Consider the following 24,926-nt stretch of genomic DNA (forward strand, 5'->3'; position numbering starts at 1 on the left):
CTGGGGCTGCGCCTGCCAAGGCCCCCCTGAAAGACTAATCCAGTAACACCTGTTCTCCCTGTTCAGCAAACAGCCTCAAACAGAGCCACACACAGGCTGAGTCATAAATGTGCCATAAACCCAACATTAAAGATGTAATCCTTGATACGTAAATAAGGACTAGAATTCAAGGCTAGGACTTAGATGTAACAATACACCGGTATGAAGGTTTACCGCAATAAAAAAAAGTGACGATTATCATACCACAGGCATCTCCTTTAACACTGTGTCCATGGTTTAAATACCATTGGTGATGCGTGCAACTGCTGTAGCTGCAGCTCCGCACTCTGCTGAGGGCAAGGAGGAGCGCACGGGGGAAAAAAAAAACAGACGGGCAGTGTGATGATCATAACTAAATTGTATAATGCCCCTTTAGAGGGGCAAGGGATTATGGCACACCAGATACAGCATAGCAATTATAGGCTAAACAGAAAGTAAGCAGCAGAAGATGTAGAAAGTCAAAAATAAAAGGGGCTTGTTTGAATTCCAAATTCACCATCTCTTACTTTATCCAACTGTACAAGCAGCAGGCCTACTGATCTGCAACGGTGTAAGTGTAATCCTTTATTTGCACTGAATGAACATCAACATAAGCTACAATGTGAATAAACTGCTACATTACCCTACAAGAATGTCATTATTTTCATCTTCACATCTGTGCTATGCATTCTCCCTTTCTCACACTGGGTGGATCCCACTCAGTCATATAATTTAGAATAAAAGGGTAATATGGTGATATATACCATCAAACCGTGATATTTTTGGAGACAATACTCAATATTATATGCAATATTATACCATTGCATCCCTACTATAAACACATTTGTGATTATTAAAAAGGTGCACGCTTTCAGGAGTAATGGTTACAGGACAAACAACCTAATGTTTTTCAGCAAACTCCCAGATCCCTTTTAATTTTAGTACTGATCAAAGTATGTATTTGATGCAAATGGCTGATGCTTTGCATGGTGAGGTTTTTTTAATAACCCTATTTCAAGCTTTGTGGAGCATTCAGAATCCGATTACAGAAAAGTTAGTTACATGTTTTGATTTTTTTTTTGTCTGTTAAAAAATTACAGGCACAACTAGTGCATGGTGCATTTCCTCCTCAGTAATTTGGAGGAGTAATATTGTAAGAAAGTTATCCCTGTATGTCGTTCTACCAATGTTCAGAATTACGTTACCCACATTTTCCTGTAATACTAATCCTGTCTGGACATGGCTATATTCAGCACAGAGATATATAAAGACACAGTTACAGGGGAAATGTTTAAGTGTGGGTGGCTTCGACTTACTTTCCAACTCTTCCTTCTCATAGTTTGTGTGGGTGGTGGAGCTGGTCTTCCCATGGTCAACTAGTGCCTCCTCGTCTAGACCCTGGGGAGAAGGGGAGGGAGACAGAGACAGAATTAAAGACATATTATGTGTGGCTGTCTGATGACCTAACCCCAATCCTCAAAAATCCTCATTAGTGGTAAATGCTCATTAAAAGGTAAATGTAACTTTCATTTACCACTAATGAGCATGGCTGCACAATTAGCGCTTCCATTACATGTAACCAATCACAACCTTTGAATGAACAACATGCACTCATGTGACCAAAACGAAAGTTAAGATAGAGAAACAGGCAACTCTCGTGGGAAAGAGAGAGAGAAACCTTGCATAGACCATTTTTGGTAAAAAGTAGCCAGGAGCAGTGTGGAAAGAATGGTTCGGTCCAACGTTAGAGAGGAAAATCCTTCTCCTGAGTCTGAACGGGAAAACAACGTTTTAGTTCCTAAAAGTGGATCTGTCATTTGGAAATACTTTGGTTTTAAAGCAGATCACAACAAACGAGCACAGATTCTGTGCAAAGGTTCCTTAGGGGTTGTAGCTGCGCCCCAAAGTAATAAAGTGGTAATTATTTATTAGAATTTTGTAAATAAGGACCTTAGTAAGAGTGAAAACAAGACTTTCTAGCTGCAGCTATTTCGACAAATACTGCACTGAAAAAAGTGACAAAGTGAAAATATGACTGCATCAACAAGCCTGTCAGTATGTGGCTATGAAGTGTGCCTTTAAACCATAGAAGTGTACTAAAAAACAAATGGTTTGTTGTGAAAAGTGCCTCCGAGGATAGGTATGGGGCTGCAGTCTCGTTGGCTCGGGGCTGGGAGTGGGGCAGAGCCCAGGAAGGCAGCCCAGAATTGATCATAACAAGTGTAAAATGAAGGTAATCATACACTGTCCTGCTATGTAAGAGGCTTTTGTGATGTCTCTACCTGCAGTCCTCTAAGGCCAATTACCTTTCAGCCACAGAGTAGTGAGGGTGAACAGGAGAAACTGGTACCCAAAACCTCACACTGAAGTGGAGGTTCTGGGTAAGGGAGCTGAATACGCAGCAACCCAGCTCACCCACTAAAGAGATACTGACACATACCAATACAAGAGAGTGGGTAAAAATAATTTTAACCTATTGTCTTATTCTATCATATTCAACATTGAAATTAAAGCTTTGGCAATATTGTTTGTGTAACATTCATGTCAATAAAGCGTGCACACACGCAGAGAAAGAGAGAGAGAGAGAGAGAGAAAGAGAGAGATGACATGGACTGGCGAGTATAGTCACCGGACACAAGCACAGGAAGATGCTATGTGCCATATGCCACTGCAATCTGCACCACTGACACTTAGTTGTGGGCCTGCTTCACAGGCAGTCAAGGACAACAGCTTAGCCTATGATCAGGACGGAAGTGGAAAATATAATGAAGTGTACTTAACGACTGGTGGTCTGTGATAATCAATCCCTTGATTAAAATTCATGACAACTTACAGCCTCTGACAAATAAATAAAACCCGGCACGAGATGTGATTACGATACAGTTTATCTAGCAGATTAGCTGCTCATGGTTTTCCTTAACAACCTCAAGTATAATGCAGCAGGGTATCATTGCAACTTAATGAAGGCTCGCCTATGTATATCTTCCGCACACCAATTAGGCTGTCTTGGAAAATACATTCATCGTTACGGTCCATGTGATAGAGGGTAGGGTTTCATAGCAACGTCAAGGGGCTGACTACGCTCCTTATTAAAAAAAGGTTATGACCTTAATGAAAAGGTAACAATTCATGTTCTTTATCAAATCATAATGCCCATTCACAAACAACCCCCCCCCCCCACACACACACACACACACACACACACACACACACACATTTAAACCTCCTTAAACCCAAATCCAGTTTGGTCCAATTACCAACCTTGTTATCATTGCTCCCTTGACTCCCTGCCCTTGGGCAGCCACAAGGACACACAGCGTCTCTAATTACCGCTGCATGTGTGACCAGAACACAACTAAATTTAATGGGATAAGTCACTGTGGTTTGCCACCAGGATACAGCTGTAACTGATAGGGATGTCAGTTCACGCTGCAACCACAAAAATAATGAGAAAGCCAGAATCCCTCTGCTACTGATATCATAACACAAGGGAAAAAAAAAAAAAAAATGAGGGAAAGTCAAATCACTTCAACACAATATACCAATGGCACATTGTAACCCGCGCCCACATTAGTGAGAAACTGGTATTTCACAGCTCTAACAAGGCTACTACTTCCAGCTGTTCAGCGAGGCATGAGGTATTGTGACTGGGAGGAAGAGGCTATTTTAGAGAGGTATCCATAAGGGATGTATAAATACCACAGGGTGGTAAGCAAGCAGCTAATGCTGGCTTTAGGTCTGACTGCCGTGCTATGGGCTGAATTAGGGGTATGAGCTTGTGACGGTTGAATGGCCGAGAGTGGGGAAACTGGCTTACAGTTTCTTTTACAAGCTGCAGCTTACAAGTCGGTGAGTGTGACAGGTTGCAGGCTTCAGCTCATGATGAACTTTAAACTAGTTTCTGCTGCAGGCTGTTGGCCATAACTGATTATAATGAAGCCAAAACAATGCACCCCTAGGATTTGCAAAATCACCAAAATATGTTGCATTGAGCCCCTTATTGTTGCTGTTAATTCCATTTAATAGTTTGTAATCATATCGCATGATCAGACAGTATTTCAATAAATTTTAATCTGCTGTTCTGCTGTCTCATGCACAAGTGCTTTGATGCAACACAATCCCCAATTGGAGGATGCTTCCAATCCCTGCAACCAATCACAGAGAAGCACTGCTGAAACAAAAAGGTGATGATGTTACCACACAGTGAAAGAATACAGGATAGCTGGCTGACATCAGGGTCTCATTTGCTCTGGCCCCATCGTGCCAGCCCCTTCCACTCAACATACTGAGGTTTCATTCTGATGAAGAGCACGTACTCTGTGCCTCTCTCCTGCACTCTCCCTTTCCATCACAGGCTTGCTGTCTCACACAGACAGTCACCTACCCGCCCATCCACACAGTTGAGCCACTCACTCAGACATTTCCCCAAGGAACACAGCATCTACACTAAAGGACAGAGAAGACACGAGCGCCGTCTTCAATGGGCACAAACAACTGACAGCGACAACAATATAATCTCCATTTTCTAAAGCCCTTATAATGTGAGCACGTCCTCCAAATTCAAGACATGATTAATCTTAAAAATGTTTCGTAAAAAGGCTAGGTACTACAGGACAGATGCGAGGCAGAACACAAAGAAAACTGAGAAAGGAATAGGCCGAAAATAAATAAAGCATTGTGAAAACCACGATGACCCATGCTGTGCTTTGATAAAAACAATACTTCCAACTGTAAATATAGAGTAATAAAAAGTGAATGAAAAAATGGTGTCCTATCCACAGAAAATAAATCCCATGCTTTTTTCAACAACAGTCATCAATAATCACGTGGAGGGGACATCATGGGAAATAGCAGTGATTCAGTGTGACTATGCCTTCAATGACATTCAGATTTCCGCACATATATTACCATAATAATCGTTTTCCTGTTAGAACCCCCACCTACGAAGAATGACGGCATCTGTGACTGTGTTTGTGCGTGCACATGTGTGTATGTGTGTGCTGGTGGATTTGCATGATAATGAGCAGAGTTGCTCTCTGACAGTGTCTTGATGAGGAGCTGCAATATTACAGTGGCAGAAAGGCAGAGGAGAGCCAGGAAATGAATGTCACTCTGGGAACTTACATTCCCCCCCCCCCCCCCCCCCCACAGCAGACCATGGGTGACTAAATAAAACTGGACTGGCTCCTGATGGTGATTGTGGTGGAGAAGCACTGGGAAGTGTCTGGGTTTTCTGGTCCAATTGCCTGGCTGCAATCAAGTCAGGCATTCAGAGTAGTCACAGTGGGTGGTAGGCTATATCCCAAAAATACCACACTGCAAAAGAAATGTCCATCTTAACAGGCCACGTAGCCTCATGTTCACGTTTACTTAGGGTTAGTGTTAGGGCTAACCAAGTGAAACATTTGGCCATTGTATTGAAATAATTTGAGTTGTTGCTGTTACAGTGTAAATTGTTTCAGGTATTTTCTAGAAACAAGGGTCAATAACTTGAAACAAAGCAAAATAAAGCAGATCACTCCACTAGTATTGAGAAAAAGGTCACTTGATTCAAGAACACTTGATTTGCTGATTCAATACTGATTCAATGCTGGAGTAAGGATGGATATTTTCTGCAGTGCAGATACTAATTTATTTAAGGAAAAGAGTAGGACCCCCAAATGATGGTTGCCAAATTGGCTGGTAAACTAGACAAAATTACTGGCCAGAGTAAGTTTTAACACAATTTGGTTGGTGGCTACTTTTAATTTCCCACTCTTCCCACTTTCCCCAATGTTTACAAGCAGGGAACATAACGCTGGTCTAAAACTATTCCTGTTTTCAGTATGTTCTTATTGTTAAGCTTCTTAAAATACCATTTCCATAAATCTGTTTACTTTTACTGTGCCGTTGACTCCATTTACATTGTTTACGTACAAACACACATTATCATGCATTCTACGAATGCGGCTTGCATGTGCACTGTTTCATGAGGTATATGCACGTGTTAAGGTCTGTCGTGCCCTCTCCCCCATGTTACTTGGAACAATTTCAACACACATGATGCAACCTGTCACATAGCTTTGGTCCAAAATAACCCCCTAGTCTGCCACACACAGTCCCCAGGCCAGGGAGGCGATTGGCCATTATGCCCACAGAGCACAGCTGTGTCTGGGCTAAAGGAGCCGTGCCAGGGGGGAGGGGTTGGAGGGCAGGAGAAGAACTGCCAACTGAGTAGGAACACCAGCCCATTCAGTGACATCAATAGGGGGGGGCGATGACAGAAGATTATTATCTCTCTGGCTGGATCTGCACATTATCTCTCTGGCTGGATCTGCACAGTAAAGAAAACAAGACTAGTCTTGTTTTCCTTTACTGAAATTACAGATCCTGCCAGATTAGGTGTGTCTAGTGGTGGCTGGGCAATTCTGGTTCTAATCTAATATACCAAAATTGTTCTTTGACATTCTTGAGAGATGAGCAGAGCTGGAGGCCAAATTACCCAAGAAGGTCCAGATCAAATGCTACAGCAATTGGATTAACCACAACATCCTTGATGTTAAAGATAAGACCTGTTCATACCAGTGCTATGTTCATCTCCAAACTAACCAAAGGATAATTCTTATTAACTGACAGCATTTACAGTCTTGATCTTTTGTAATATCCCAAAATTATGTTTCATATAGTGGTGCTTCTTTTAACAGTCTAATTGTTCATTTCAGTTGGGTCTGCTAGTAAACACTAGGTAACTTTAGTAGTAGTAGTAGTAGTAGTAGTAGTAGTAGTAGTAGTAGTAGTAGTAGTAGTAGTAGTAGTAGTAGTATTAGTAGTAGTATTAGTAGTAGTAGTAGTAGTAGTAGTAGTAGTAGTAGTAGTAGTAGTAGTACTACTGGCCATCTGCCACTGTCAGCACCTGTTGTACTCTAGAAGGTGACATCACCTGGCACCAAAGACCAGCCAATAGCAAACTGCCAGTTCAGTACCCTACTTTTCACCATTAGGTGTCCGGCTTCACCATAGATTTGACTTTGGGGTTTAGTTACTCTTTAACATCCAAACAGAAAATTAAGGTTAACATGAACAAACTGAAATTCTAACATAAGATGAAATGGGATGGTTCCTGAGCTGTGTTGGGATGAGCTGGTTTGCCTGGCTAACCTATAGCCTACTCCATTAAGACTGAGTTAAGCTGTTGGAGTTTTGACCAATAACTGATTTCTGTTAATGCTAAGGGTGTTTAAACTTCCTCTAGTCAATATTTTACATTTTATTTTGACACCATGACACCTTGTTGACAAAGCCAGCATCTTCTCAGGAGCAACATCTACAAAGCAATCCTCAAAAAGCGCATGGCCAAACTAACACATGGCAGGATGCAGCAGGATGCAAACAAAGACAAACAAACAAACAAGGCTGGTTGTAAAATACAGCCGGGCTGAAATAGTGCATTCTTCCCTGATCTTTCTATCAGTTAAGTTCCCAATGCTAATATAATAAATTTGCCCATTTATTGGCTTATATCAATGTATGGCCTTTATCATGCCATCTCTAATCACTACTAGCCTAGCCTGAGCTGTGTTTAGCTGGTAGGTAGTAACACTGAGCGAGTTTCCATGCACATTAATATTTCAGTATTATTCAGGATAAAATAAACATTATTATTAAAACACCATATCCCATCCACCATTACCCTGACTTTGAGAAACCTGAATAAGATAGTTGGGATGTTTTTGCGGCCTAAGTGTAAGTTCTGTATCCAAGGTAAAATATCTGTTTATTCATGTATACAGAGATGTTTGTGATGAGAATGTGAAGACGAATAGAAACAGCTTTTCCTGAATTTGTGGTATGAGCATGTAAATGTACTCACAGTGCTTCCTGTTAGTGTCCGGAACGACGAAAACATTACTCAGAGGACATGTCCTGTCCTGCTGTCCCAACCAGTGAGAAGAGGGGTGTCTAGGGGGGTGGGGAAACCAGAAGCCCCTAAACCCCAGAGAACATAACGTCACCTGGAGCGCAAGGGCAGCAGAATGGAAAGCACGCATGGAGTCTGATTCAGGATAAGCCCTTTGTAGCCTTGCTCATTCCCCCTTGGAAGGGGGCAAATGTGGGTGGGTAGCAGGTGGGTGCCAACTGGCAATCAAGGGGAGGCAGGCAACGCTAGCGGCCAACTTGCCAATACAAACAAACCATCAAAGTGTCATTCTTCATAATTTCTCCCTCTATCCTCCCAACCTGCCCACCCTCTCCTCCTCCTCCTCACACAGGTGCCATGTTGAAATGCAGTTCCCAGATCACAAACATGCGGGACACACAATGACTTAATTGCTGATGCCAAACATCACTTTCCCCTTATTTAGTCCATAACGCTACCAGCTAGCTGTCTAGTTTCTCAAATTTGCTCTGCTCCAGACAGGATCAATTAACAACCACCAATTTGATGCTGAAAGGATTAATTACCAAGTAGACAAAAGTGACAGAACATCCGCACTGCAAACAATTTGAGATGCTCTCGTCAACAGAGTATTTGTTTTTCCTATGGGCTATGTGACCAATCTAAGTCTGATTCTGACAGCAGTCGTCAAATTGGACACAGCTCAAATTTAAAGCAACACTGGTCCTCATCACGGCTGGTGCTTACATTGTAATACGTCCTCCCCATTATTACAACAGCATTGGTGCTGCGCCCAGCAATCAGTTACCTGATTTATTTGACCATCTACTTTTTGAGCATATTCACACATCTCTGAACAGTTTGAGATGGAAAATATCTTTAAAAAGCATGTTTTTTGGAACACTCTTAGCTCATCATAACTCAAAAGACAGGTCTGTTTCATTCCAAACATTTACAGCTCCCAAAATAGATAGGCTACAAAACTCTTTTTACAGATTATAAATACTGAGTTTTAAAGGCTCAGTCAATATGTTTCGGTAATTACAGACTGGGCCTCAAACTGGACAGAGAGTGGACATTGTGATTGTTTGCTATCTGACCGCCTGTTGTGGCAGGAGCCTAAAACATCTCTAAATAACCCTAGGCTGTTCTGTTACAGTCTTAAAACAGTCAGCCTGATGCACACCAAGTTCCATGATGTTGTTGGCCGATAGTGGTGAAGCGCCGTTTCTGTGCACGCTCATCTGAGAGAAAGCCTGGCTCAATAATTAATAAAGCTTCTAATACAGACAGACAGAACTATGGTGTGTTCTTTAGAGACTACAGAAGGGCATGTGAATTAAAAAACACAACAGAAAACAGACTTTCCACTGCAGAATTATGTACATAGCATTGCCATGTGGGAGAAAGGCTGATATAGCCTGTACTATACTGGGATAGAGGATTTAAGGTTCACATTGAATCCATTCAGAGGCTCTAAGCAAGGAAAAGGCACCGTTTGAACTCAGTGCTATGCCTTATGCATGAACAGGACACAACATATAGGCTAAATTGCATATTTCACATTTTATCTACTTGTTCAGAAAGAAAACTCAGGGTGGACGACTAAAAAGGCAGAGAAGGTACAGTATGTGTGTGTGCGCGCAATACAACTATACATGTATCCAGGCCAAGAGATACTACCACTATTAATCACAGACCTTTGTGTGAAGTCCATGTGTATTGACTCATGGTGACACAGATTTCATTAACCACTGTGCCACTGCTCATTACTGTACATTGTTAGTCATTTTATATCACAAAGGTAATCTAATAATTAAACATTTATTTTCCATCAAATCAGTAACCTATATCACATCGTCAGTGGAGAATGTGTTATATCAGGCATGACACATTGGACTAAAATGTTTTCTTCCTTTTCATAATAATTGACACAATAATTGAGAACTGCAATAAATTACTAAATTTTAAAAGGGTAATGCGTTGCATTAATTTGTTACTCATTAAAGTAATGTTATTACTCAAAAATCACAATATTTAGGTTACCCCAAATGCTGTCGGTATGTGTGTGCGGGAGTGATTTTAGCACGATGCAGCCAACCACCTGCTCAGTCAACCAGACAGTGAGTGAAACAACCAGCCATCCAACGAGCCACCCGGCCAGGTTCCCTCTAATCTCAGTTCACTGCCAGCCTTTCTTTACTGGGCCCCGGTCCAATCCGCAGAGACTGACCTAAGAGAGGTGTTAAATAGTGAGAGACCTTTCCCTTGAGATTACTGGGTGCCTCTGTTTCACACTGCCAAAAGCACAAGCACACACTAGGGACGAGAATACTGACAAATCGTTACTGCCAATTATTGTTAAATTACGTAACCAATTCAACTAGTCCGAAAACAGAAAGATGCTAAGCACAGACATGATTGAGAGCACATATACACGACTTCTAACAATCAGCGAAATATATATGCATGAGGATATACGTACATACATATACACACACATATAAAAACAGGCAAGTCGTCTATTTTTATATGTAATGATAAGCAGTAGGGGTGTAATGTTTTCTGGCTGCCATTTCTGCAAGGCTAAATTTAATTTAACCAGCTAGTGTTTCTATTGCTGACTGGTACATCGCCCCACAACTCATTCTAGTCATTTAATCATTCCCTTCCCTGAAGCCTCACCAAGCTTGAACAGGGCAAAGCAAACAAGGCAGTCAGATTACATCCCTTATGCCCACCAATGCCTAAGCTCTTCTGGGTCAAGATGCTGATGTAGGGTTCATTTTCTCCCTTGAACTCACTGAGCATTCTGGTTTTTGTTTCATGGTTCCATCTTGAACAAGGAAGATGCCTCAGTGCGCAGACACATGGAAAAACACAGACACTCCAAACAAACAGATCTCCATGTATGATGTTGGATGTAATCTACACACACACACACACACACACACACACACACACACACACAGATGGAAACCATGTCCCCTCTCTACCCCACAAATATCTTCCCCTCTGTGTGTGCACCTGCTTTCAACAACACTTACATTCAACTCGGCGGACCAATTTTCCACCCTCCTCTCACTCGCGCTGCTCCTTCCCCTCCTTCCTTCCTATTCTCCTTGTCCCGCTCCTTCAAGCAGCCATATCTGTCTCAGTTGGTTTCCTCTCGTTCCTGCTCCTCGAGGTGATCAAAGAGCAGGAACGGATCGTTTCCATTTCAAGAGGCATGGCTGGCGAGGCAAGGGCTTCTTGCCCACTCTTTCACCTATCCTCCTCCTCCAATCTCTGCTGTTTTTTTTTAATCTCTGTTCAAATGTACTGAACAACTGCCCCCTTCAATAGCACAACCTATGACCGCTACTTTACTCTGCAGCATGAGAGCATAAGAGGACACAGACACACACACACAAGTAATACTGCACACACAGAGCCACTGGATGTTATTGAACTGCACAGCACGACAGTCATGCACATCATAAACACACACACACACACAGAGGGAAGAACAAACGTACCGTAAGCACATGCTCCCCTTCGCTCTGTCCCTCCATTTAGACTATAACATTAGCCGGGCAGCAGTGACGTTAGCCGGTTCCTTCTCTCTGTTGGTTCTCTCTACTGTAGAATGTGTGTGTGAGCCAAGCGTGGACAGAGATACTAGAGCACTGGTCTGCTCCCTCTTCCTCAGCTCATCTCTTTATACAGAGAGCAGAGACAGAAAGAGAGAGAGAGAGAGCGAGCGAGACAGAGAGAGCTGCTTTATGACACACACTGCTCCGCTCTACCCTGACAGCCCGCTCTTTGCTCAGCAGCCAATCCCCTGCCACCATGAATATTTTATTCACCCAGCCAAGAGCTCAAACACAAACACACACACACACACACACACACACAGAGGACATACACACATTTGGAGGACATACAAATGCTCACCCGCTGAGGTATTCAGGTCACACATGAAGGCCCACCCCCAGCACAGATAAATAGAAACACACACACGTGTCGGCTCGGCATTCCACAGAGGGTGCAGTGTATTGAAAAAGGACAGATAGCTGTGTATTCATTAGGAGCCTCTGTGCTCTGACTCTGTGACATTCATAATCTCTATCGCAGCCTCAAGGTTGGCGATGTCTTTCAGCAACCTGTAATCCCAAAGAGGACTATGACTCATTTCTTCCCTGTCCAATACAAAAAAAAAATGTCTCTAGTACTGTTGCACAAATAGGGCAAATGAAGCCCACATTTCTGCATCATAAGCAGCTAAGAAAACAGAATTTGGTTACTCAAGGACAAACTGTGGAACCCAGTCCTTAGAGACCAATGGATGTGCTACATGTAATCTGCTATCAGTTCCACATAGATTAATAACCACAAGACCATTATAGCTAGGGTAAAACTGAGCCTAAATTCATTACCCCACTTAATCAGAGACATAATATTGGGAGGAAAGGGGAGGGTGCCACCTAATGGCTGAATCTACATTTAGCCAAGGCACCAGGCAAACTAACTGCCCACCAGGGTAATGCTTGAGACTTTGTAAAAACAGACTACATGCTCTATACCTACATAGTCGGAACAATGATTTTCTGGTAACTGTGATACTGTGTTTCATTTTTATTTCAGATGTGTATTTGTGAGTGTGATGTCTAAATTTGAAGATAGAAACCTTTTTTAAACCTTTACTTATCCTTATCCAACGAAAGTCAAATGAGCAGGCTTGCTCTTTTCCAGCAACGCCCTACTTCACATTCACAGTTACATACACAACATTCACAACATAGAGCTTCACTGAAGAAGTTGGAGGTTAAGTGCCTTGCTCAAGGGCACCTCAACAGTTGCTCTTGAGGAAGGGGAGAGAGTTGCTCAAAAAAAACATGACATCAAGTACTGGAACAGAGGTTTCTATCCTGAAAACTGTGGTATTACACCATGTCTCAGATAACAGTAACAAGGAAATATCAGTAGTGGTTAAAAAGTAACAGTAACAGTATAATTTTTGACTTTCCAGGAAGTGCAGATACCTCAAAATGATGTCCACTCCCACATCCTTAAAGTAGGCAGAGGTGGAGGTAAAATAAGTTAAGCAGAGGTTAAGATTTACGAAAAGGTAAGCAGAAGTGAAATTCAGACATACAGTATAGTAATCTGTGAGATAACCAGAGAGCTAGCCTAAAGCTTCAACTTTAAGACAACAGATGGAGTTATTTACTGTCACAGTTGCCTAGATTAGCATATCCCATGTGTTTGTGCATATGTGTGTGTGTGTGTGTGTGTACTGTGTATGTTTGAGTGTGTGTCATAGTGATACAGATTTATGTCGAGACTGACGAGACCCAATGGACTAGGTTAAGGTCAGGTTGAATTTCTAACTTAATTTCACAGGTGTGATCCAGGTTGGGTTCAGTGTTACAAAACACTTTTATTTGCAACTGATGATTTGAAAATTATTTGGAGTTTTGCGTTTTGGCCTGGTTTAAGCCAAGAAAAACCCAGCCTACACACCCCTGTGACTCAGTTCAGGTTTAGACAGATATCTTGCAGGTTTGGGTTGGTTGCAAATTTTCCAGCCCAAATCAAGCAAACATTATCTGCAAATCAAAACAATATGTATTACAGACATACAGATTATGAAGTTCCCAATCCTATATAACCACACAAGGAAATAAGCAGTAATGGTCATCACCCATCTTTTGTTTTTCATTAGCAGAGGAAAGCTAGGGTCTTTGTGTTCTATTAATCATTCTGAGTGCAGAGCTTTAGGAGGTGACACACCCCAGAATTTCTGACTATTTCAGTACCTTTTGCACGCAGCCCAAACCCCTTACAAATGCCCAATGTACTAAATAGGCCAAACTGGACTGCAAGTTAAGTGGTCAGCTAAGGGTGAGTGATTAAGCGACCAGTTAGGTTGGCAGATTGGTCGCAATGTCCGTGGGTGTAGTGTGATATGAGAATAATGGCATAGTGTGTCCTCTTCCATTACTTTCATCTAGCCAAACCCCAATTTTGTAATTGTCATTATGTGGTTATGCAACAACAATCAGCTCACCACTAAACACAGGAAAGAATGCAATACTTATCAAATTTCGTGTTTCCAAATATAACTGGCATCCATGGCAGTTAGCTCACCAAATCATAAAATGCAACATGGCTAGTTGCTTAGCCACGCTCAGGATGTGCCAAAAACAGTAAGCATGATAGCTTGATAGTTGCAAAAGTAAACATCTGTAGCTCTATCTTTGCAAGTATCTAAGCAAAATGACAGACAAAACACAGTCAAAAAGATAGTAAAAGAGATAGCTATGGTAAGACATTAAAGTAATGATGGCCTTTTAAGCTTCTAATATTACTGTATTGTAGCTGCTGTAACGTTACAGTATCTTTGCATGGATGAAGGTGAAAGGATAACTCCAAGATAGTAGGCCTAAGCCTCAGGAACATAAATGCATGCACTTACATTATAATGCCGTTCAGCTTCTCACTGGCAGAGACTGAGCATGCAAATTTTCTGCCACAGGATTGCGTGTGCACACCTCCTAGTGTTTACAAACAAGAAGCGGGTCTATGGGACAAAGGTGAACTTCTCAAAGACCCATTATCCAGTCCAGTTCATATCACCGCCCACCACAAAGCTTCCACTGTACCATCAACCATTAAGGCTGAGGCCACTTAGCTACTCAATGGGGCTGATGAGTTTTGTAAGCTTTCCTTTAATTGGATGAGCTTTCAAATCCTCTCTGTAGTGACATTATAAGATCAGTACTCACAAAGACAAAGCTCCAACTAGTCAGAGAAAAGGCACTATACTATTTAGAGAAGTATAATCGTGAGCTCTCTGATCTGCTTTCCTGCCCTGTATGCTCATAAGATTACCTTCTAGGGAAATGCTATGTCTCAAACAGTTCTCCAAGAACTCAGTCACAGTAAATAGTCCTCAAATTGTAGCCGGGGCGGCAGTAGCGTAGAGGATAGTGAAGTAGGCTTGTGGCCAACGGTTGCCAGTTTGAATCCCCAGACCAGCTGGGAAAATGTGGATAGGGAAAGGGAATGGGTAATGCTCTCTCCTACCTCCACAGCTACTGTCGAGGGGCCACTGAGTAAAGCACTTAAACCCCAACTGCTCCGGTAGAGCTGCTCAGTGGCCAACAGTGGAAGACTGCGCCTGTACTGGGCAGCTCCCAGGTGTGAATGTACAAAACTGTGTGAATGTGAAGCAGAGCGTTGCTGGAAAAGAGCAAGTAAACTCAGTAGACTTTCCCTGGATAAATAAAAGGTTAAAGTAAAAAAAAAAAAATCCTTTGATTTAACAACATTTTTTTCAACATTTCTATGAGTCAAAAACAAGGAAAATACAGAGCAAGGGCACACACAATGGTATCATTTTTCACTGTCATGGTAGTGGGCCTAGTCATTGCCTCCAAAGAGCACTTAAAAGCTTATGGTCTCAGTCTGCACTGTGGCGTTAATATTAGCCTACTTGGTGAAAGTACATTTCATCCCTACAGAGAGTGGATTGTATACAGTATGGACAAACAGGCTCTCTATTGTGCACACCCATTAGCTTATATCTAGCTCCTGTATGCATGAATCCTCTATTGTGTAGGGTTATTATATCAACATTACAGCTGAACAGAACAGTACACTATTAGACCTCCAAAGAGGCTCATTCTGTGGTAAAAAAAAAAAAAAAAAAAAATATCAAAGCAATGTCATGCAGCCAGCCAGTCTCATAAACACTCACTGACCCTGGCAGTAACCTCTTCGCTGAGCCTTTAATAGCTCGGGTCAAAGAGCCCACACGGGCTGGGCTAAAGCCACGATTCATGCCGTAGCAGGAGTGGACAGCAGGAGACACAAATCTCCCTGTCACAATCTCCCCTCCTGCCTGGCAGACACCTGAGGTAATATTCCATGAAATTCCAGGACAGCTTGTACTGTACAGCCGGTAAACAGAGATCAGGGTGTTAACGACAGAAGACGTGAAGTGGGCTAAATACGAGACACAGACCTATCGATCACAAAGGATAGGAATCAAGAGGGACCTGGCAACTCAGTTTTGAATCTCAGTCCCAATTCAATGTTATCATCATGACTCATGATGTACAGTCAGTTTTGACACATTAACATGTGATTATCATTTGGCAACTTTTTACTGCTACCATTTAGAAAAATGATCATTTGAGCTCCTAGTTGAGTACCTTTTGATATGACAGTGGCGGTTAAAGCAAAAGTATGAGTGTGAGACTCATTTTCCTGAGCCCCTCTGGTTGCTGTGTTCATCAGAAAAGTATGCTATGCTGTAGAAAAAAGTCTCTAGAAAAAAAGATGAGAAGTTTCTCTTTCTAATGTCATCCAAGAGGTTCCTACATGCTTTGAGAATCGCTTTTAGGACAGTTTTAAAATAGGGAGCAATAAAACTGGAATAGCAATCCTACCCATTGCGTATACAACACTGATGCAATTCTACCCATCATATACTGCAGTACTATAAAACTGCAATTGCAATCCTGCTCATCCGTATCCCAAAGATATAGTACTGTGAGCTCCAGTAAGCAGGGCATCCTGGTGGTTATGCAGCAGAAGTATAACGAAGCTGAGTGTTTGCAAGATTTTATGATTAAGAAATAAGTGTTTAGTTTTCGCAAGTTAAAGAACCAATACAAACTTATGAGGACAAATAACTACCATCATCCAGGGACAGGTACTTTCATATTTTCTCTTTTTTCAGGACAGCAAGAGCCAAGAGAGAGGTGCTGTAGATGAGACAGGACATGCCCACTAATGAGGTGAACCAACATCAGAGCACACATGTAATCATTTGGTAGTAAATGGACGTCACTGAGAATGTAATGAATGCCTGGGGAAGATCCAAGTCATATCGGTTTCTCTCACTCTCTCTTTTTTGACCTCCCATCTCTCAGTTTGAAACCAAAGACAATCCATTAAGTCCTGGTGACCACGGGCCAAGTCTTTGGCCACTAAGCGTTCAGTAAACACCATCGGCTGAACATGTAGGCCCATGCATAAAACCTAGCCATAGTTAGGTTTGCCAATTAAAATCTTTCAGCTGTAAACGGCCTCACAGCAATCTCCTCTCTAATGCTTTGAGGCTTACAAAGGTCGCTCAGGCATCCAGTCAGGGGGATTTTTAAGGGGCTCTCCATAAATGCCATGTAAACAGTCTGACATGGTCAGCAGTGGTCAGAGAAGAGGCATAAATATGGCTCAACAATCAGCAGCTCCATGACATAACATGACATTTACTGTTGGCGTGATCGTGGGTAAAACAGAAAGAGCAGGATTCATGTCACAGGGATCAGACAAAGGCATAGCCAGTGATTTGATTACGGGGCAAATGTACAGACTAACCTCACGTTTGAAATGAATGGGACTGGTGTGTCAAAAAAAAAAGAAATAATAATAATCACATCCCAGCTTGGAGGCACAATGTCAGCAGTGGCTTTTACAGTATTTACCTGTTTCGTATGAAAAGCACTGTTCATCCCTATTTCTGAGCCCAGTGACAGCAATGCCTCCTTGCCCATTTCTCCTTGGTATGGACATTTTAAAGACTCCCGAAGATGGAATGGGTAGGGGCAGCAAGGCCGAAATAACAGAAGAAAAGAGACTGGCTCCTTGCAACCAGAGTCAGGTTTCAAACATCCAGGCAGTGGCTAATGCCTGGATGTTTGGCTGACAACTGAACAATGGAGTCTTCTTCAAGACGAGCGCTCTGACAGAGAAATAGTTAATGAGCCCAGAGACTTTATTAGGCATCAAGCAGTTGAATTGTATGAAGGGTTTTGTGTGACAGTGAAGGCATTGACTCTTAAGCTTGGGGAAGACGTAAGCAGCTAGCCAGCAACTCCCTTTCACTGGGCAGCCAGGGGTCAAGTTGCGCACACACACACACACACACACACACACAGTGCAGGTCAAAGTTCCCTACGCTGACCTTGATGTCAGACAGTCAGAGTACCATTTAAACTTAGCTCTGCAACCAGTTTCTTTTTTTGGGGTTTGTTAGACTGCTGTTTGAGTTGACACAGTCCACCAACCCATCTGTGACTGTAAAGTTACACCCAACAAACAGGATGTGGATCTCTACTCTCACCACAGCTCAAGTAATGCAAGTCATACAAGAGTTTGGTACTTGTAGTGTATCCTTCTGCAATTCACATGTCTGACACTGTGCAAAATGATGTCTCTTTCTGTTTTAAGTCTATTTATTCTCTCTCATTGCACAAGCTTTCAGTGTAAAATTAGCAGCATTTCCTGACTTGGAAATGTCATACAAGAAAGCTGATCTATTTTGGGCGCATTTGATATGCAAATGAGCTTCTCATTTCTGTACTCCAACTGTAAACCAAGCTACACAGCAGATCTTTATGACTGACCTGTTAGGACACATTTCATTCAGTGTCAGAATAGTGAACCTGTTGAACTTGTAGATGCGAGAGAGAAAAAAATGCTACAAAGCCATGTAATCAATTATAAGCAGACTAAACTACTGTCAGATCCACTCAGACAACGCCAGAGGCTAATCATCTATATCGAAGTTCAAGTTGATCAAAGTGCTTTAACAAACACTGGTTTGCAGAAATACAGTCTTGCCTGCCAACTGAGGACAGCTTTTCAAGCAATAACGTTTCAGAACAAGGCTCGAGACTTTGCCTGTTCGAATCGTGCCTGGCTAGTAGCTTACATTAGCTAGCAGTATCTAGAAACAAATGCAGATGAACTAAACAACTATAACTCGTCGGGAAAACAAACTTATACAAACAACGTGTTTGAATTGACGCCCCAACTGACTTCAACAAGGGGCTTTAAATACAACTTGCCCCTATGCCACGTGTCATAACTAGAAAGCCGGCTAACAATAGCAGTCGCCGGTTGGTGGCTGAATCTGACTCCCAAGCATCCCTTCTTCTCCGGCTGTTTGGCAAGAAAGGGGCAAACATGGACAACGAGGAAACAAATAAAAACTATGGTAGGCTACCTGTGTTGGGTGCGTACTTACCGTTCTCAAGAGGGGCCTCATTTGCTCACTAGGTTCGTCCATTTCACCTGTCGCCTGCCTTCTGCCTCTTTTCTGCCGGGTGATGAACGGCGGAGACAGAGTTCGGTGACACTTCTCTGAACTGTGAGGTCTAGCTGTGCTTTGCTGCTGAACGACGCGGAAAAGACACGCCTTCACGGTGATTGACAGGGTTCTCTACCAATACGCTTTCAATAGCCGGCATTCACAGCCAATTAAATCCGAGAACGCTCCAGCAAGGGGGCGCAATTTCCTTGCCCCGTCCGTCCCCAAGTCCCAAGCGGGCTTTTTGTGATGCAGATTTTTTTTTTTTATTGAGCGAAGCCTGAGAGAAACAGCAAACTACCATGGGGCCAGGAAGAGGTCAGGTTAGGGGCAGAACAGACAATGCACAGTCACATATTGCACGAGGATGCTGGGTTATTACCTGAAGTTATTAATCTTTCAAATATAATGAAATCACAAATTGTTGAAGACAAGAGACTTCCATGTTTTAACCATGTTTGTTTTTTATTTAGCCTTCTACGTTTGCTATACGTTGCAGTGAATATAATTTATCCAAAATGTCTGGGTCTAAGCGGGCTTTTTGTGATAACTGGTAACAGCCTGAAAATGGTACCCCTGCTATGTTTTGGGAATCCTCAGACAATACAGTTGTTTACATGCACATCAATATATAGTCTGTTTTTTTAACATAAATACTAAATACATAAATAATGAAGGCAAAATATTTTGCTTGAAGTGGGAGATAAACAATGAAACAGATGCCTTTTCATTTGAGGGGATAATGTAGGTTTAGGAGCATGCTTTTCATCAGAAAACCACAAAGTATTTGAACAAACATGAAATGTAATCCGCTCACTCTGTCATCCTAGAGCCTCTTGACTCGGGTTTATCATGCATTAAAAAAAATGGAACAATTACTATGTAATGATTGATTCTTACCAGCAGATGGCAATGCTGCATCAATCAATTTTCTGTGGCCATGTGAGAAGGCAGTGGTAAAGCATGTAGGCCCTACTGCATTTCATTCACTATCCAGAGTTCATACTTCATATTCAGAGTTCATGTTCATATTTATGTCTTTATGGCACACATCTAAAGAAACCAAAAAACTATATTTTGGTGCTGTGTTTACAAACTGCTGCAATTGCAAAAAACATTCACAACTTCAAAGTGAAATAGAATAGGTCTAGTTGGGGTTAGTATATTGTGGAATAATCTTGGCCTTTTCCATTAGTTTGAATGGTCCAGTCCAGAAACCCATCTCTGGACATCCTGTCATCCAGACCAACGTGATGACCTACATGACGATTAGCACATGAGTTTGAAAATAAGTAAACATCTGATGTCTCTTTCCGTTTTAAGTCTATTTATTCTCTCTCATTGCACAAGCTTTCACTGTAAAATTAGCAGCATTTCCTGACTATCTTTCTTGACTATCTGAATATCTGATTTCCTGCATAATTGCAGTGAACGCCCTCAGTCATATCTATGATTCTAAAATGAGTTTGTGATCAGAGGTTCACAGCAGTTCATCACTTACAGAGGGCAATATAATTAAAACAGAAAACAGACAGATGCAAACAGCAGAAGTAGTCTGTTCTTTCAGAAGAGTTCATGGGCATCTTCCTTTAAATAGAGTCCCCCCCACCACCCTCACCAACCCCCGGCATAATCACACGGCGGCTCTGAAATAGAACTGCGAGGTGGGAGATCAAACTATCACCTCTTAATTGTACCCTGAGTCTTAAAGATGCTGAGAGCCCATTAGCGCACAAAGAAGTGTGCCGTGTACCGCTCCTGAAACATGCATCCGCACAATGCAGCTGGGAGATGAGTCAGAAGTTAGACAAGTGGAAGAAGCACCACACTGGCATCCACCTGTGCTGGGACTCACTTAAAAAGATGCAACCTGCGAGGCTTGGTGATGTCGCTAGAGAAAGTTTTCTCTTTTAAAGCTTCAAAGGGGAAAGGTTAGGAAGAAGAGTGCAGTTGTACGGAATATTACTTATGCCGGTCAAAGAATTCTTCCCATTTGTCCTTCAATGTTTCATAATTATTACGAGAGTTTTGCAGATATTCTTCCCTTGGCTGCAGGCAACAAGAGGCAACAGATTTGAGTGTGTAACACGGCAGGCGCAAGCCACCAGATGAATATTGACCGTGTCATGTTTTGTGCCAGAGGCTGCGGAACTGAAGAGGCCCTCTTTCCCTGAAGGTTTAGTGGATGTTGTTTTTCCTCCTGTGGCGAGGACGTCTGAGGGTGCCAGGAGAGACGGAGGGGAATGTGAAATTCCCAAATCTGTCGGAGCGCTCCATCAAAGTGCCAATGCATTGATTTTGACCACAGATCTTTTCCACCTGGCTGCCTCTGCGTCCCCAACCCCAAACCCCGCTCTCAACTGAAGCCTACCCAAGGTCTTGTGGGAGCCTTAGTGCCCCTGAATCCTGCTTATCTCCCCTGGGACACTCATAGGAGGGGGTGGGTAGAGACGACCAGAGACCAGTGTGGTGTACCCAAATCGACAGGGATGGATAGATGGTGGGAGGGGCAGGCTGTAGAGATGGGAAATGGTGGTGGTGGTGGTGGTGGGTGGTGGATGGTGGAGGGGGGGGGGTCTGGGGCGGTCCGGTCTGTTGAGGTGCGTCCCACTGCCCTCCGGGGGGAACACAGGGGTCTGAAATCAATGCGCTGTTAAGTGCAGCTTAGCCGCGGGATACTCTATCTGGCATTAGCCATGCACCAGCGAGTCAGGGCCTCGCCTGCGCGCTGCACACGCAGTCTGAGGGCACCGACACGAGTTCCTTCCGCGCCTCCGGTTTCTCTCGCCTCTGTGTTCTCTGCTAACACTCAACGCCCTATTCCAAACAGTTGTGGCCCTGCTAACTTGAGACTCATCTCACACCAGGGTCTCACTCTAACGGACCTGTGAGCGTTACACCCGTCCTGTAGACATGTAGACATCGGAACTGCTGACGAACCACTTCCAATGGAGAGAGAGAAAGAGAGACTAAATAAGCGTTGCGTTGTGTACATGAACACCTGAGGCAAGCTAAATGGAGGGCTTTTTGTCATCATCATTAGGACTTTCAAAGCCCATGACCTCCACTTGATAACACAAATAACATATGCATATCATACCGAAAAAAGAACAGCAGTTTGGGAGTCTCATCATATGACATGAATTGGTGCAGTAAGGTATTAATTATTGTATTAGGTCAAATAACTATCCCCAAGGCCCCTACCACATAACATAGTACAGTGCACTGTTTGATGTACTGTCTGTGTATCATTTCAGGTTGGACTGTAGCGTTATTTGATTTTTTCCTGCTGACATTACCATCGAAGACATTTAAATCAAGACCCTTTACAATATCAAGTCCGTTAGCTAAATCTTGGGTGAATACATCACAAAAGAGCAGAGTGGCCATGTGAGGCTCAGTTTGTCCCTGCAGATCAGTTTGGCGGTTATTCTGACTGGCTTGATAATCATTTGACAGAGTTGACATTTATCAACACATCAAAAGGGGAAATATAGTGTGAAGAGGAAACATAATCACCACCGTCTCAGTCTTGCCTGTCTGTTGGTTACTTTTAAAAGGGGGGTCTAAAAAATCTTGACCCAGAAACATGTCTGCCTCTGGCCATATTTAGTCAGTGAGAGCAGTAATAGTGTGTGACTGAAGGTGAGGAAACAGCCTCAGGCCCTCATCTGTGTTTGGATGTCAACCCTCCTTGGGTACAATGTCTCTGTAGCCTCCTCGGCCTTTCTTACATGAACTCTCATCATGGTCACCAATGGAGGGCCTAAGGGAAGGGCACAGACATGCAACTGTAGACACACACGCACACACACACACACATACACACACACACACACACACACACGCACAGATGCACAGAAAAAAGAAGGAAGAGAGACAGAACTTAAGTTCTTGTAATGATACATTCTCTCTAAATTCTGTATACCGCTGATTGGTTTTCACCCAGGTGAAACCTGATACAGTCCTAGGCCTTGTATAACAGATACTGCAAATGCAGTCAATCACTGAGATTGTAGCTAGCAATGTTAACATCAGCAGCAGAGTACAGCAGTCAATTCATCACTTTCTGCAGGTCTCATCCCAATGCACACATCTCCTATAAGTCAACATGGTCTGAGTTTGTGGAAGCATGCTGTAGAGGTGTCTATTGATTACTGTGCTTCTTGCATGAATGGTTGAGAAAGGCACAGTCTATCGACTTGTTGCTGGCTTTTGGAGTTGTCAGGGGCTCCCAGGAATCACCTCTTGTTAAGTCAAGGGATATCCATCAAGTAAATGATCAGATACTATTTAGTGAGCTGCATTCACTGACAGACTGGAGGCTGCTAGTGATAATCCTTACTTAAACATAAAATAGATGGATATCTTGCCTTACACTGAATGTAAGGTCATGTTGTCACTGTAGCATGTGTCCCAGTATATGCTTATTACTTACTTACTGATTGCCTACTTATGCTACTATGTTATTTGTCAATATGTCCCTGCACCAATGTCATCAAAACAAATTAGTATGCATTTATTGTACTTGGCACATAAAGTGGTTTTGATGCCTTCACAGTGAAAAGACTACAAAGATCTTTGCAGTGGAAACACAACAAAGAGGGGAGGTCAAGTTGGCCTAGAGGTCTGGAGGCTGATCAGCAACTGGAGAGTTGCTGGTTCAACTCCTGGCATGGACAGGAGAGTGTATTCCAGGTATTACATCTACAGTGCCCGACATCCATGCCAAAGTGCCCTTGACAAGGCCTTAAAACAGGGATGCTGCACTGCGGGTGACCCTGCACCCTCTGACCTCTTTGAAGAAATACATATGTGTTGGGGGTTATGTGTGTGTGCGTTGGAGGAAAGAACATGTGGAAAGATAAATTCCAGTAGCCATATGTTTAATTGGGCAGTAAACTGCACTAGTTCCACTGTAAGATGTGTAATAAGTGTAAATATAAGCTGGGTAATTTGTTCTGTTATGAAAAGACTGAAAAAGTTAGTTATTTTGGGGATGATCAAAGAGAAAGATCCAAGATTTTTTTTTTTATCACAGAGTCCTCCAATTTCACTTCGATAAAAATCAGATTTTTTCTCAGATTGTCAGTAGCTCTATTACTATCGTTTGTCTCCAACTCTCTGCCCCCACCTCCCTTTTTATACAAGTGCCTATGGTTGTCCAGTCACAACCTTGACTGCTACTCTACACCTCACAGCCGCTGATGAGCAGAGGTCAAGAGAACATGAAAGTGAGAAAAAACATCATCAGATGCTCAGAAATACGATTCGCTGACATGCACAAGAGCAAACAGAGCACATTTTTAGTCCGCAGTATCTAACCCCCCCAAGAGCCTATTTCTTACAGCTTTCCTGAGAGGCCAGGGCAATCAAGAACTCTACCTTGTTAGGAGGTGTTAATTGGAGTTAGTCAGATTCCTCACTTTGTCAAGGAGTCTGACAACAGAATTAATTAGAATTCTAGAGTATGTAAATCAATTCAAATTGGGATCCTTGAGGGGGAGGATTTTAACCATTTTCACTAACGAAAACAGGAGCTGAGAGGTCCCCGTGTGATTATTATGACTTCTCTTCATGCATTTTATCTGTATTGCTGTGCACTAATCCAGTTTTAGAAAGACCATATATACTGTATATATATGGTATATATTATATATATATATACAGTATATAAAGTTGTTGAGATGAACTTGGCTGTTGATTGATGGATGAATCAGTTTCCACTTAGCCTGGCTTTCTGTCTCTGTCTCACATGAGAAGTCATAGTTGCATTACTTAGGTAAATTCTGAGTTATAAAATGTGTGAGAACACCATGGCAATGACAGAGTGAATAGTAGGATTATGCGCTTTTGTGTGCAATTTCACCTAATTAGGTCTATGTTGTGAATCATGATGCAAGTCTCATATATAACACTTGAATTGTGAACTATAGTGTGATTTTG

The 24,926-nt window shown here is 42.5% G+C and overlaps 1 protein-coding gene across 4 annotated transcripts in view; it reads right to left on the minus strand.

Annotated features, from left to right (window-relative positions):
• The window catches only part of LOC139914359 (sodium bicarbonate cotransporter 3-like), a 57,084-nt gene extending 38,125 nt beyond the window's left edge, over positions 1-18,959 (minus strand). For all 4 annotated transcript variants that reach the window (XM_078290380.1, XM_078290381.1, XM_071902656.2 and 1 more), the window contains exons 1-2: positions 18,918-18,959; positions 1,335-1,416 (exon numbers count right to left, since the gene is read on the minus strand). In XM_078290380.1, coding sequence (XP_078146506.1) covers positions 1,335-1,416; positions 18,918-18,959 — 124 coding nt within the window. The remainder of the gene's footprint in view (positions 1-1,334; positions 1,417-18,917) is intronic.
• Positions 18,960-24,926: the final 5,967 nt, after the last annotated feature.

Source organism: Centroberyx gerrardi, chromosome 19 (genome assembly GCF_048128805.1).
Source record: "Centroberyx gerrardi isolate f3 chromosome 19, fCenGer3.hap1.cur.20231027, whole genome shotgun sequence".
NCBI classification, from domain to species: Eukaryota; Metazoa; Chordata; class Actinopteri; order Beryciformes; family Berycidae; genus Centroberyx; species Centroberyx gerrardi.